Source organism: Aedes albopictus, chromosome 3 (genome assembly GCF_035046485.1).
Source record: "Aedes albopictus strain Foshan chromosome 3, AalbF5, whole genome shotgun sequence".
In the NCBI taxonomy this organism is placed as follows: Eukaryota; Metazoa; Arthropoda; class Insecta; order Diptera; family Culicidae; genus Aedes; species Aedes albopictus.
Window position 1 is genome coordinate 114,438,737 of NC_085138.1, and position 16,483 is coordinate 114,455,219.

Sequence of the window (16,483 nt, forward strand, 5' to 3'; positions counted from 1 at the left end):
CATTTCTGCAGGAATTCCATCGAGAATTTCTCTGCAAGTTTACCAAATAGTGCTCTAAAATTTCCGCAGAAAATTCAGCGGAAAGACTTCTAGGAGTTCCTTTGGAAATTTATGTAGGCAGCATCAATTTATTACGTAATACCGTCAAGGCGCCATTCACCGTGGGGGCTCCATTCACCGTGTGCCTTCGAATATTTTTTCATTATTTCCATATTACGATTGAATGATATGACAATTTCCCTTCAATTTCGCCAATACAACACTAATGCATTGTTACCATGTCAAAACGCTCATTAGAAACATTTGAAAGTATCATTTTGACACTAAAGTGTGTTTGCATGAAGCGGGTTTCTGCTTGTTCACTGCATTCATAGTGAAATAACGAAAACCGCGCTAAGGTGATTTAAAAACGATCAAAAACGATCAATTCTGACTATACATGTCAATGGTTGCTCCTCCGTGATTGATCTGAACTGGTACCAGTTGCACTGAGATCCAACTGAATAAGGGGCTGGGACATTCCACTTATTCTCAAAGTGCAATTTTAGCAGCTCATGTATATTTGATCAATAACGGCGCTGGCCAAGTCCTTATAGTCAGCTGGGAAGGGAAAGGAATGTTAGAGTGTACTGGTTGTTGCTACTAGAGACCGAGAGCACTCTGCGTCCCCACAACCCGCACGGACTGGGGTATTTGTTAGACGGAAAGGATGGGAGATCTGGGAGTCACCGTTGGGTCGGTGATGCGATCCATGGATAGGGTTATTTATAGTGTTCGTGATAGATTGTGTGGTGAATAAGGTGAATAAGGTCAAGCGGCACAGCACGCTTTGGTTGCATAACTTATAGGCGTTATATATACACTGTGCTGTGAGTGGAAGTTGGAAGGGAGGGAAACGACTTTTTTTCAATTCGTTTCTGGTTCTAGCGATGGCTATGAACATATGAATATACATGAGTTGTATATGTAGAGAAGAAAGAGCGAGAGAAAGTGGATAGAAAGATACAAAGTAGGATGAAAAGGACGGGCCAGGGATTGAACCCATGACCTTCTGCATACGAATCAGAAGCGGTAGCCACTAGACCACCAAGCCCGTTGAAAACCGCGCTAAGGTGATTTAAGCGATAAACTAAATGTAGTAACGTTTTTATTCCACCAAGAAGCAATTAAATTCACATATCAGGTATTTATTTTGCATTACCGAGGTAAGTTTAACAAGAAAGTAAGATCACTCGTACTTTTTAATTGAAACAAAAAGGCACGGTAAATGGGTACTCTAAAAATCAATGGTCTCCATTCACCGTGCCCCATATTGTCCCATATATCTAAAAAAATAAAATTTGAACATTCATTTTTCTAATAAAATCTTGCAAGTTATTATTTGAAATGAATTTAAACGAAGAAAATCCCTTGGCTGGGTTGTTTTGATCATTATTAAACAAAATATGTAGAATAAAATGTGAATGGTGAATGGTGACCTACCACGGAATCAGGCGACCTTACTACCCTCTACTAATTGTACTATATCACCAAATTTAGTGAAAAAATTTCTACTTCTGTGGATATTGCTTTAATTTTAACCTATAATGAAGGCAATTAAAAGCGGCACCAACAATGTTTATAAGACTGGTGTCAAATGACAAGCCCATATTTGCCCCGAATCCTCTTAGATCCACGGTGAATGGTACCTTGACGGTACTTAAATCTCCATGACGCATTTTTGTGTGTGAAAATCTAGAGTTTAATTTGTTTAGAAGTTTAACCGGAAAATTTTCTGGGAGCTCCATAAGATAGTCTTCTAATAGTTTCGCTGTGAATACCTGTAGGGAGCTTCGCAACACAGATGCTTCGTGAATTCTTCTAGCTCCTCCTGAAATTCCTCTTGAATTTACAATAGTTACATACTTATTTATAAAATCCTCTAGGAGTGCCACTAATTGCCAAATGTTTTTGGTTCATAGTTTCTATGGAATTCTTCAAAGACTTTTATTCGATTTTTTTGGATTTTCATCGGGAATCCCTTCAAGATTTCCTATCGAAAATCAGGAGCTCAGTAAACTCAGAAAAACTCAGTGAAAAATTCACCAGGCGTTACACCAGTAATTCTTCCAAGAGATAATTTTATTATTTCTTTAATTTGAAAAAAAAAAAAAAACACAAACAAAAAACAGTTCCACCAGGAATTCCTCAAAAATTTCCACAGAAATCGTCCGAAGAGTTCCACCTTTAATTCTTCTAGGGTTTCTACCAAGAATCTTTCTAGCAGAAAGTTCTTCAGTAGATGTCTAGAATTTCCTTCAGTAGTCTCTCAGGATATTTCTTCGGGTGGTCGTCCGAAAATTCCTTCAAGAGTTCCTTCGGATTATTTGCCATAATTTTTCCATAAGTTCCAAAGGAGATCGACCTGACAATTCCTTCAATAGCTTCTCCGGAAAATTCTTAGAGAAATTCTCCGCGGAAATTTTAGATGATTTATCGGTGAATCCCTCAAGGAGGGATATCCGGTTTGACCCCTACAAAAAAATCTTGGTGCATCTTCCTGAGAAATTCCTGGTGAAGCTTTTGGAGTAATTCACAGTATGACTTCTATTTCTAAAGCACGGAAAACTTCATTTTTTAAACGGAATCATTTAATAATCAATTCTTTGATCACAATGAACCAAATGACTGATTGGTTTCTCACACTTTGCACCTCAAGCGTGAAACACAAAATGAGGTCAGCTGTTTGGGGTAAAAAATGACCCCAGGCTCTTATTTGTAACTTTATTTTTTTAGGGACTAAGGAAAGTTAAATAGGACCTTCTACCCAAATGGTTGCACGTCCTGTTTCTATGGTCGTTATAAAAACTTAAAAAATACCTGGAATCCGAAGAGCTTTATATTAACTCCCAGTGGAAATTTCAAAGATTATGATAAGGACAGTGAGAGTGGTTAGAAGTAGAACTCTAGTGAATTTACGTGTATAGGATTATTTTTATTCAAATTTCTAATTCATAACTCAATTCCAAAATGAGATCATAGAAGTTCTTAATTTCAATTATAAACGCTGTGTCGCCTAATAATAGTTTTAATTCCCACTCTTCGGGCAAGCTTCAACGTTTTCCACCATTACTCGATAGGTCTGAACAATACCGTCCAGCTGACTGCATACACTTCCACCCCCTCTGGCCTTCTGATGCTCTTGTCGATTGATGTCCCCAACGCAGATAAAATCTCGATCCCCGGGAACCGAAACCGCCCACTTGGAGTGATCTTTCAGCGTTGCAAACTGATACTGCTCGGTCACCCGCACTTCCTTCACGTTCATCACCTTCCACTGGGAGGTCGTGCAATCGCTCGGTAGGTTCCCTGCCCCATGCTGCCAAGTTTCCACCAGCAGATCCACTTGCAACGAGGGCGCAATGAAGTCCGAGTAGAGCTCTTTCTTGAACTGACGACTTTTGGCGAACGAATGGAACTTCGTTCCACCGATCGATTTCAAATTGGCGGCACTCCAGAATGGTGGCTTTTTGATTGGCTTCATCTCTGTTGCGTGAACTAACTTCGGGAATCGTTCTTTCAATGCTTCCGGGATGTGGAACGAGTAAACGTGTGGTTCGTTCATGGCTAGCTGTTGTCCAATAGTTTCCATCTGATCTGCGCCCACGCTTACGCAAAGGAAGCTTTGACCGTAGATTCTACCAGTGTCTGGATAGTGGTAGGTCTCGTTCAACATCGGTGGAAATTTTGGCACCGAATGAATCATCCAAAACCCGGTGTTCCCATCGGTAGCGATGACCCCTTTGGTGTGCCCCCGGGAACCATCCGTTTCTCCTTTTGGGGGCTCGTCGTTGTAGAAAATCCGCAACAAATCGTTGCCACCCTTTAGCAAAGGTTTCAGCGTTCTTCCAGGAATGCTTTCACTTTGGTTCACATTTCTCTCGGACACTTGCCATCCTGTGGAACCGTGCGATGTAATAAATGCATAGTGCAGTCCTGAGGTTGCATCCTTCGGTGGATGGTGATCTGCTGCTGCTTCAGGTAGTTTATAGAGATAGTACCTGCATCATATGCAATAACGAACAAGGGATGTTGGTATGTGTCGTGATGGATGCTGCACCAGAGAATGTGACTTACCAATCAACTAGATTGTTGCTTTCATCACGGCATCCGATCTCGGAGAAACAGGTTTGAAATGTACAAACTAGAACGGAGAGTACTAGCAGAATGAACATTTTTAAAATTAAAACCAAATTTTATTTGAGTAACGTTCTACTCAAAACATCTGTCGATCAACTATCTCTGATTGTTAACGAGCTGTTGTTTGAAACAACTGGCTATAAGAACTTCTTCGCTTTTGATTGGTTTGAAAGTGCAGAAGTATAGGTGATGCACACAGCTCTAGCATGAAGTTAATACACAAGCTAAGAAAAATAATTTACGAACCGTCCATAAATGACGTTTTTATCTACGTTTGGCTTTTGCAAAAAAATAAAGAAAAACGTAGCTTTTATCAATAAAAAGGGAAATTTTCTCGGCGATCTGAAAAAGAAGAATATGAACTATAAATTGATTGATTGATTTGTTTTTATTAAAGAGACTTTCAGCCCTTGGCATGAACTATAAAAAGTTGTTCACGAGAAATTTAATTGTTAGGAAAATCTATAAGGAAAAAGTGAAAAAAACTATACCAAACCTAACGAAAATTTTCGAAAAAAAAAATACTTTACAAAACATAACTTTACTAGCTTTAAGGTAAATATATAATGAAGCCACACTTAGATTTTTTAAAAGCACAAATCTGAAGAACCGAGGGTTGGTTTGCGCTGAAAAGATGATCGATTGGTCATCACCAGCGGGTCACCAATCGATCAACTTTTCAGCACAATTCGTCTTATGGTTACTCAGATTTGTGCTCTTGAAAATTCGAGGTGTGGCTTCCTGATGATTATGGCAGGCCCAGTTTCCAGTTGCTATTTAGTGACTCTGTCATTATAAAGACACTACACCGTTTTCAACCAGAGGTTGCACAGACTGAACACATTCACTAACATTAGGCAACGGACAACACGGAACACCCAGTGGACCAGTGGAGGATTTTTCGTTTGACGAAAAGTTTCCTCCAGCTGGAGCGGGAATCGAACCCTCACTCCGTGGCACTCACAATACGCCTAAACGACTGACGCCGCTAACCGCACGGCCACGAAGCCCACAAAAAAAATAGGGGGATTAGGGGCATAATGGACTGGACACCCTAAGCCAGGGGTTTTCAGATCGTGCACCGGGGTGCACTTGGTGCACCGCGAAACCATGACAACTGCACCGCGGCACTTTAGAAAAGCCTTTCATATTCAAATGCATTACCTGTTTAATGAAAACTGATTCGAAATAATTAAAAAAAGGGTTCAAGGCTAAACTATTCGAAGGTGTTCGAACAGATTGAAAGTAAATTTTTCCCGTTGGCGTGTTCACCCCAAGCCCTCTCAGATATTCGTGAAGAGTCATAGAACAAGTCTACCAAAACTCTTCTAATAAGTATCATATTTTTCTATAAACTCGTAATGGATATTCACAAGCATTTGTATTCAATGAATTGGTGAAATAATCTTAGAAGAAATCTTACTAATATTTCTAAGGCTTTGCTTAATGCTAAAGGAGGAATCTATCATTGATCTAGAACCACGGTTCCCAACCTTGGCTCTCGTGACCCCCCAGTCGTCACTGCGCTTTTCGTAAAACAATCAAAGCGTACCTGCAATCGGTTGGGGGGTCGCGAAACGAAGGTTGGGAAGCTATGGTCTAGAATTCAGATGACCAGATTTTTTTTCTTCAAATTGACAAGAGTGCCTGGGAGGAATTTATCAAAAACTTTCTGAAATTTATCAAAAAAAAAAAATAAGTTAAGAAATTTAAGCTTGTAAGTGCCTTGCTAGGATTTTTTTTTCAGAAATCCAGTAAAAGTCTGGAGAAAACGACTATCAAAAAACCATAGGGAATCGCGCCACTTGGGCGGTGGCTTCTATATTCGTCTGTTTTCCACTATAACTCAGTCAAATATGAACCAATTGACACAACTTTTGGAATGTGTTGAGATAGGTATAGTATCTACCCGTGTACAACATTTCAAGTCAATTGGTTAAAAATTGACTGAGTTAGTGGAAAACAGACGAATATAGAAGCCACCGCCCAAGTGGCGCGATACCCTACTAAAAACTATACAGGGTTCATCAAATGACTTCACCGAAGTTCTGGTTATGATTTCTTAAAAATAAATTGCTGAAATTTTGCAAGAGTTTTATCTTCTCAGGATTTTACACAGTATTTATAAAGATTTTGTTTGATTTTTTTGCTGAAATATTCTCCACAAGAAATATTCCAAGTCGAATAACTGCGTCACTTCACTTTATTCTAATAAGTAGTAGAAAAATTCAAGACAGTGTCATAATTAGTGTGAGAAAAATTGTTATCGACGGGTGTATGCATCTGGGTGTCGCTAGTATGAAAAATACAACAGATTTGACAAATTTGAAGTTGCTTTTTTACAATAATGAACATGTGCACCGTGGTGCGATTTGTTTCCAAAAAGTGCACCGCGATTCAAAAGGTCTGAAAACCCCTGCGCCTAAGCAAATGAGTACGTTAGGCCTGTAGAATAACTAAACATATTATCTGTTGGCTTACAACATTAGCTTGTTTTATACATATTTCAATCATTTACAGCAGGTACAATGTCTTTATTGTGAAGACATAATAAATTGTAAACCGTGTGTTTTTTAGGGCTGGCAGGAAAGGTACGGGGCGAAGCGGACACCCATCGAAGCATAATAGACACCCCTGCATATTTTATGCTCATTCTTTGATTACATCGACCAGTTAAGTAAGGACTGTTCATTAAAGAAAGTGGACATCTGTTTACCAATAGTTTAGAGTTAAAACTAAACAAAAACATGTGAACTTTTGCTCAGTGTGTAAAAACATTGTTCACTTTGGCAACACACTCAAAGAAAACGGAAAAAAGTGAGAAATTTCGAGCGATATGTTGGATTAGCTTAGCGACTAGCAGATTAATTCTGCACAAATGGTGTTCCAAAAAGTTGTTTCGAGAATTGGCATACTAGTCCACTTCCGGGACCGCAATTTTTCAACGCTGAGCAGGGGACAGATGTGCTGGATAATGTATGGAACATCAGAACTGAAAAAAATGGGAAAAAGTTTTTGTTGTGGCAAGCCAATTGTTCATCCGGCTTAAAGAGTTCATCGTATTTCGCAATGGGAACAATCAACGGTGAAAATATCAGAAAGGAATGCATCAAAAAACGACTTCTACCCATCTACCGAAAACATACGGATCCTCCATTGTTTTGGCCTGATCTGGCATCCGCTTATTACGCTTCTTCTACACTAGAGATGCTCAAGAAGGAAAAAGTCGATTTTGTCGAAAAATGGCAAAATCCACCAAACTTCCCTGAACTGTGTCCTGTCGAAAGATACTGAACAATAATTAAGCGAGAACTCAAGAGAGATGAAAGAGAATCCAACTCTGTTAATTGCTTCAAGAAAATTTGGTCTACGGCACACCGAAAGGTTACGGAGAAAGTTGTGCAGAATCTATTGGGAGGTATCAAGAGGAAAGTCCAAGCGTTCTACAGAAATGCGAAGTAAATGTTCAAACTCACGTGAATTCGGCCACATATATGTTGATTGTCACTTATAAAAAATAAACTTATGAATTTGTTCGAAAATAAATATTTTCTATTGAAAAACAGGTGTCCACTTTCTTTAATGAACAGTCCTTAATTTGCCTACGGAGATCAATACCACAGATATAATACTCCATCTTAGACGAGTATAACATCAAAGTTAATCGAATAAATTTTAGGCTAAATTAATCGAAATGATTTTTCCAAGCTCTCTAAAACGCTCAACAGTATGCAATGCGCGTACATCCATTCGTAATTGCCAGTGTTCATTTCGCCCCGAATCGACTAGAACATTGAAATTGCTATTTAGAATACATTCTGATCAAAAATAAAATACTTCATCAACTGCTAAATCTGCATATACTTGTTTTTATGGTGCAAACGCTCAAACACTCGTAATACCTTATTTGCTGCTGCTTCGAAATTATAAGAATTTCACCATATGAAAAACATATTTCAATTTCAATGATATTTTGGTTATTTTGGAGAAATATAAATGGTGTTTTTGAAAAATAGAACAATGACTTGTTCCTTTCCACTTATGGCCGCACGGGACGACGTGTAGTTTTTCCTATCTTCCCTCTCTTTCTAACAATTTGCCTCGCGATTTTGAAGAAGCAAATATTAATTTCTACTGCACTGACGTGGCTGAAACTTTAGTCGATTGTGCACCACAAGTGAGCAAATGAACGATCAAATTTCTAGTCAATAATATGAAGTAGAAGTTGAGATTTGCATCTTACTAGCAACAGAGCAATGGCGGACGATTCAACCACCGTCCTGTCCGGCCTTATGCATTCAAAGTATAACATGAAAGCCAACGGTTTCGGTGAAAACAAGGGTGTCCATTTCGCCCTGGGTGTCCATTATGCCCCCATCTGTCCTATTTACACCAAGACCTACATACAACGAAGTTTTCCGGAAATTCATGTTTTATTTGCGAGCAGAGAAGCAAAATACTAGATCAAATGCACGAATAACAATACAAACTGCGAAGGCATCATGGAACAACAAGGATTTGAAAAGACAGGACAGTGCAACATAAAATCTAGTATTATTACGAATTTTGGAACAGCTTATGCGGAGGCGCAAGCTAAGAATGTTGCCTAAAAAAAAATAAAGGATTTCACTGATTCATTTCAGAAATTCTTCGACATCAGGAAGGTGTATAATCCGAAGAACAAAAAGAAAAAAAGTGTTTCGGTATTTGTAAGAACAACGTGAACTAACTCTTCCAACAACAAGTGAGTCTGGTCCAATGAATAGAAACTACATACATATTTCGTGTAGTGATTTTGAGGAGAAAGAAACAGCAGAGACTAATCCACCAACAAGCGAGCACTGCTAGTAATTTCGAGTTTTCATCTCAAACCCAGAATGAGTCCGTTCCTTCGATCAGTGCTATCGGCGAAGATTTACAGTTACCGGGTAAGCATTAATTGAATTCATTTGAAAATGTATCAAAAATATTGTAATTTCCATCGATTGATTCTTATATTTTCTTTTAGTTTTTTTTTTTCCAAACCGTCTTCCACATATAAATCACAATTGAAAGTTGTTATTACTGTCGATATGGCTGCTGCTTTAGAGCACTGCAAAGTGAGTAAATCGAAATGCGGTATTTTTTAATATCATCTATAAGCGAAATCATTGAGTCACGCCCAAGGAACCACAAGCATTATATCATAACATTAATTCAATCGTATTATAGTTAAGCTATTGCGAGATAACTTTTATTCTACACCTGTCAAGTAAAAAAGCGTTTACTCTACATTATGAAAGCATTGAAGCATTATGGGATTTTGACAGTTCGGTATAGTTCTATAGGGACGTTGTTTAATGCTTCATTGCATTACCATGTTAAAAGCTTTATGGCAATCAATAATGCAAGGATTTATTACTTTATATATGCCTTTACTAATGCTTTCATCGTTGTACACTCAGAAATAAAAGTATACACGGAATTACTATTATTTATGCATTTTGTATCTCTCACTCTCTTTCTATTTTCATGCTATCCGCTGCATCGTCTGGGTTGACAAATCACTTCGCTTCAACCCAGGCTAAACGGCAGATAGCATGAAAACAGAAAGTGAATGAAAGAGATGCGGATATAAAATGCATAAATAATAGTAATTCCGTGTATACTTTTATTTCTAAGTGTAAACAGAAAAAAATCCCTCAGTTCGAAAAAATAATCTGTAAAACATTTTTAGAAACACAACACACTTATTTATGATTTAGGGTTCCGGTATTTTTTTCAACCGAGCTCAGATTGTAAATCACAAAACTAGCGAAAATTCAGTATTCCTCACGAACATTTACTGAATTTCAGTAAAAAGACATCACTTTTTACTGAGTATGGCAACTGCAACAACTGATCTACAGTAATGTTGGTACTTTACTGAATTCAGTCAAAAAATCAGTAAAGCCAAGTACCGACTTTCAGTAGTTTTTGCTTTTCTACCGAGCTTTCGCGAGAAATAAACGTAAACATTGGACTGCCCCACCGAGAAGCTGTCATAGGCGTAAGCATTTCTGGCAGCAGCAGCAGCAGTAGCCAGATGCAATAGAGTTAATAAACTATAGAGGACGAATGTCGCTGCTGTTCCCTTTGTTCTCGCTCGCAAACATGTCGGGTATCTATCTGTCAAACTGCATACTTTTTCGCTTTGACACTTATAGCCCGGCCTATCTCCGCCAGCAAGAGATGTTTCGGCAGCGACGCCAGCGACATTCTTCCTCTATAGTTTATTAACTCTATTCCAGATGCAGAAGAAAAATTTTAAAATGTCTTTAGAACGGACAAGAGGTTTGGTTTTCTCTGTGATCCCTCCAACTACCAGGTAAGCAGTGAATATCAGCGTTAAATTTGTGAATCGAGTGATCAGGCGATTATCTTGGAGCTATAGCAATTAGATCGACGAGGCTTCTCCATCATCCGGATACTAATACCGATACAACTCCGTGTTCGCTTCTTCCACAAATTCGACGCAGATCCCTCACATTTCGCTCACATATTGGAGGGAATGCAGAGAATATTGAGCCTCTTCACTGTATTCATGAATGCCAGAATGAAATACGAATAAACTAGAACTGAAAAGCTGGTGTACGGGATGCGGGAATAATTTAGGAAAACTGATAAACTCGGTAATCCACGGTAAACAAACAAATTACTGAAGTTCAGTTAAAATTTCCCTTAAACAATTACTGACTTGCCCAGTATTTTTTTGACAGATGATCAACTTATCAATTTACTGACCTTTCAGTAATGGCAACATTACCGAGAAGTCAGCAGTTCAAAAACCCAGTAAAATTTTACCGAAGTCGGTAATCGAAACTGGCTGTGAACCATTAAAAAAAAAAAGAAAAACAAATCCAAATTTTCATGAATTGCTGCGTAGAACTTGGATTGTTATGCTCAGATGTTGCTGTTTGAAAATTCAAATTTTTGTATGTTTTTTTTTGGTTTCTGCTTGGGACATGAATACAATCAGATGCTGAGGGAACAAACATTATGGGGGGGTTGAGATATTGGTTTCCTTATTTAATATAGTGCCCCGATATCATAAAAGAAGTGAGCACGTATGAAAACAATAATAACATAATCAACACAGACTAATTTATATCTTTATATTATCTTCGTTTGTGGAATCAATCGATTCTGTAATCGCTTGTTTTCGAATAGATTTGGAAGAGTAAGATAACTGATGGCATTCAGACCCTAGCACAACTTTTTAGAGCTGCTGAAAACACAACTCAATAAAGCACGAACTGAGTATACACACCAAATTTTTTGAAATGCTTCCAGTACAAAAAAAATCAGCAAAATATATTGCTGAATTTCAGCAAAATTTTAGCTGAGTATCAGCACAATGTTACTGATCAACTGTCAAAACTGCTGGATGGTCCAGCAAGTTGAAAAATAATTGCTGATACTCAGTAAATTCGTATTGCTAAACGACATCAGCACAAAAAAAATCAGCAAAATTTGCTGAATAACAGCAAACAAAATTTGCAGTGTACGTTACTTTATGTTGCACATTTTCCCAGGTGCAAAATACATGGTAGTCGTAGCACAGCGTTAGCGCGTCCGAGTTTCATCGCGGTCCAGTTACAGCAGTCTAGGTTCAATTCCCGAAACAGAATAAAAAACGTCTGAGTGAGAGTATCGGAACAGGTATGAGTAGATCAAAATAGACAGAAAAATGAAAAAAATACTTTTTTTTTTCTTTTGTTGACATGATGCCTTAACCCTCTACTTCCCATGGTTGCTCCAGAGCACCATCGATTTTCGATGAACTCCGGACAAACGGAATTAGATGAATATGATGCAATAATTTTTAGAATATGGTTATAACATCATAAGGTTAACCCAACTACTACCTACTTGTTTCAATAGTTGAACTATTGATAAACAATCAAAAACCTATTGATTTACAATCAAAATTTTTATCATTGATTTCGAAAAATTTATCCAATTTGCAATAACTTTTGTTCTACCATTTTTTTCGGAAACGCTTTTTTGGCATAGATATACTGCCGTTCTAAGCATATCTGTACCATGTTGTTTTTCTACGCATACTGTCCCACCGCTCTAACTTAAGTGACAACTAAAAATCAATGTCAGAAAGATGCTTGACGTTATCGTGGAATATTTATTTGTGATGCAAAATGAAAAAAATATTAAATTACCTTCAAATGGCTCTGTTACTGAGAAAAACACGGTAAGAATGCAAAACAACATGGGACAGATATGCTTAGAAGGGCAGTATAGTCGTTCAAAGTCGTGGGAAGGAAAGGGTTAAGTATGCATTCCATACTATTTCATTGCATTAGCTATGTCTAGATTGAGTTTAAATAAGGGCGAAAGTAACATGAGAGAGTTCTCTTTATCGACTTTCTCTTCTGCGAATTAAAGCGACAAGATGCAAATTCAATCGAACTTTTTTACATTTAGACGCTAGATTGCATCGCAACCTAGCGATTTATGACCAAAAAGTTCAACCATACTTGAATCTTGTCACTTTAATTTGAAGAAGAGAGAGTCGATGAAGAGAACTCTCTCATGTTACTTTCGCCCTTATTTAAACTCAATCTAGATGTATATGGCATAAGCATTTTATATGCTTTAGCAATCTCCACAGTAAAGCTTGCTTTAAATCAACACTAGTAGCGCCACTTTCGACTTTAAACCTACTTTAATGGTACCTAAATGACAAAACAACTTTACATTGCATGTCATATAATACACTATAAAGCAAAATTAATGCGCTATATGCAGCGTCATGGTTACTTGGGCGGTGTTTCAAAATTAGTGTTGAAAAAACAGTCGACTAGAAATTCGAGTGCATAAGCAGAACGAGCTGGAAGCAACATTGAAACCCCAAATTACCTTACATTTCACTAAGATTCATAGCTGCTTCCACCCCCAAAACTGAAGGACTGGCTATAGTTGCATCTGGTGAAGGCATCCGTAAGCTGTTGGCTGTTCCTTCCATTTAAAATTCGACAGGAATAGAACATACAGAAGCGTTGTATGTATAATGCAGTTGTGGATTGGAATCTTGAAGACTGGTAATTTCTATTAGCTTCGATATTATTATTGATAATTTTTGAATAATATCGTTATTCCGTGTTTTAGAGTCATGTGTACATCATTTGCGAGTAAACAAAATGTTTAGAATATTGGGCTTCACTGTAGACATCACATACAAGAGTTGTTATAGTTTTTGTTTTACCTAATTCATTTGTTTAAGGCTCAATCGTAAAAAGCTGTTCGTTGGTAGGCAAGGAATTCAAAGTGCTTCAATTTGAAACTACGCAATAGGACGCAATCAGTGACGTACTAGATTGAAAGCAGTGAGTTGGATTGCGTCCTATTTCCATATGTTGAGATTCTAAAGCGGTTGTAGACGAAATAGAAATGAGCTCATACTATTCTGGTGTAAATCTGGCGTTATATTTGAATAGGTCGAATCTGCATAGGAATAACAGCCAAACTTAGAACCTATTCAAATCGAACGCAAGAAATGATGTATTCGTTAAATCATCAATAACAGGCAACGAGAGGGTGACTTTATTAAATTTTTTGAACGACAACAAAGAACAACATCGTGAAGCTTATCGCAAATTTATTCAGCTTACGGTTCTATTTTGGGGGGGGTGGGGGTGCTGAATTTTAATAATGTTTACAAAAAATCTACGAAACTGCTGACGAAGAGGATGCCAAAGCAGTACATAAAGCGTTCTTGAAACATCTGTAGTATTTGGATAGCAATCTCGTCGGAAAGTGTTTATTGGATGAAACGCTCGAAACGAAAGATCGCAGATAAAAAAGTACATTCAAGCCTTACATCAGGTAGGGTCTTGTACCATTTGGGCAGGTGTACCTATTTTGGGCACTTGCCGCTATAACTAAGTCAATTTCAAACCGATTAATTTTAATTTTTGTATAGAGTTAGATACTGTACGTGCCTAATTATACACAAAAATTCAAATCAATCCGTTTGAAACTGACTTAGTTACAGTGGCAAGTGCCCAATATAGGTACACCTGCCCAAATGGTACAAGACCCTACATATGTTGTCCACTAACAATTGTAAGTTCAGGCCAAACATGTCTAAAGGTCCTATCTGCGGAAGAGAGGCTCTCTTTTTGGGTTCCCTCTCTTTTGTTAATATCTCAGCTGTTTATTTGTATTATGATTGTCTCCTTGTATTGAACGATGGTCAAAACAATCGTCTTTTGGTTTGTAATGCAAAAATAGTTGAATAGTGTACCATTACATTGCAATAATTGAAAGAGAAAGTGAACAAAGAGAGCCTCTCAATTGCAGATAGGACCTATTGAAATGTTTGGCCTGAGTTGCTCTAGAAATTCCGCAATCATTGTTAGAAATTGATATTACGCTGTGGAACAGCAAGATAAAAATCAAAATGCCATTAAACGAATTAAAAGCCTATAGAAGTATTTAGGGGCAATGCGGATCTACTGTTTCCGTTTCTGTTTGTAAAGTTCCACGTTCTGCCGGGTTCCTTGTTGCAGCATTACGGCATTACCGCGCTGCTATATTGTTCAAAATCTTTCTGCACACCTCGTGGAACCTTTCGTTCCGTCGACTGACGACTGCTTTAACTGTACTCCAGCAGTCCTGTAGAGCAACTACACAGCAAAAAAAATATGAAAGTTAAACAGCACGTAAATTGAAGATCAACTGAAATTTGCGACAGAAAAATGTAAATCGCCAACATTCAACGTCAGCCGAGCAGTCCGCTTTAAATTTACATGCATCTGCTATAAACCATGCCAGCCACTCTCCGTCATCAGCTAAACGTTCGGCTGCTCGCAGCTGTGGCGGTTTCCCCGTTGTCTCTCTCAGTACTCTCTGCAGCAGTCGGAGCATGTCGGGAATGCGTGCATTATGGTAGAAGCAGTTTATCTTTGGTTGACAGCTATTCAACAAGCTAAGATAGCCGAGAGAGCTCGGGCGTGCTGCTCACGCCCCAAGGATCGGAGTTCAATTTTTCTTTTTATTTTCTAACAAATATCTGCAATGTAATTTTAAGACCGCACAAAAATTTCCATCATATATGACGGGGTCCTTTTGTTACATTCGATCCGTCATAATTTTACAGGTTTTTTTTCGAACTGTGTAATTAATTTATTTGGGGCCCAATCGTAAAAAGCTGTTCGTTGGCAGGCAAGCCATTCAAAGTGCTTCAATTTGAAACTACGCAATAGGACGCAATCAGTGACGTTTGTACTATAGTATCTATAGTATCTATAGCTTGTACTATAGATTGAAAGTAGTGAGCTGGATTGCGTTGAGATTCTAAAGCGATTGTAGACGGAACGGAACCGCTTAGAAAAGAGCTCATACCATTCTGGTGTAAATCTGGCGTTCAACTTGAATAGGTCGAATCTGCATAGGAACACAGCACACTTAGGACCTATTCAAATCGAACGCCAGAAATGATGTTTTCGTTAAATCTTCAATAACAGGCAACGAGAAGATGACTCTATTCATTTTTTAAACAACAATTAGTTAAAAGAACAACATCGTGAAGCTTATCGCAAAGTTATTCAGCGTATGGTTATATTTTAGGGCGGAAAAGTTAAAGAATGTTTAACAAAAAATCTACAAAACTGCTGACGAAGAAGTTGCCGAAGCAATACTTAAAGCGTTCTTGAAACATCTGCAGTATTTGAATAGCAATCTCGTCGGAAAGTGTGTTTTTGATGAAACGCTCGAAACGAAAGATCGACGATAAAAAAGTATATTCAAGCCTTACATCTGGCAAATATGTTGTCCAATTTATTACGCTCGGAATCAGGGTGTCTACTCAATTATGAAAATGAAATTCCCTGATGTTTCCAGGATTTTTCCAGGTTTTTGAAAATAATTCCAGGTTCAGAATCGACTAAACTAAACATGATTTCAGATTTCTAGAAATTCGTGAAACGCAACATTTTGAGAAATTTCTAGTTCCTACTATAATGACATTTGGACAACATTCCACCAGTATTTAGGACGGAACCACGAGATGATTTTCTGATGGCGATACTTGATACTTGATGCATAATTTGATAAAAATTTTGTCAATTTCGAAGGAAAACCACAAAAAATAATTCCTTATTTTTATAAAAGTTAAGCTTGGCCGTTCCAGCAGAAAATCTTCCGAGTAGTTCCTGAGCAAACTTTCTTAAATATTGTCGGAAATTTAAGAGTTTCAAAAAATTTACTTCAAATTCTACTGCCAGTTGCACTTGAAAATTTTAAAAGGGTTCACATAAATTCAACT

At 37.8% G+C, this 16,483-nt stretch overlaps 1 protein-coding gene across 1 annotated transcript; it reads right to left on the reverse strand.

Moving 5' to 3' along the window:
* Nucleotides 1-2,893: 2,893 nt before the first annotated feature.
* LOC109430498 (plancitoxin-1-like) lies at nt 2,894-4,452 on the reverse strand. The gene is made up of 2 exons (XM_029853012.2): nt 4,117-4,452; nt 2,894-4,040 (listed from the first exon to the last, which is right to left on the reverse strand). The coding sequence occupies exons 1-2, from the start codon at nt 4,212-4,214 to the stop codon at nt 3,068-3,070; spliced, it is 1,071 nt and encodes a 356-aa protein (XP_029708872.2). The 5' UTR covers nt 4,215-4,452; the 3' UTR covers nt 2,894-3,067.
* Nucleotides 4,453-16,483: the final 12,031 nt, after the last annotated feature.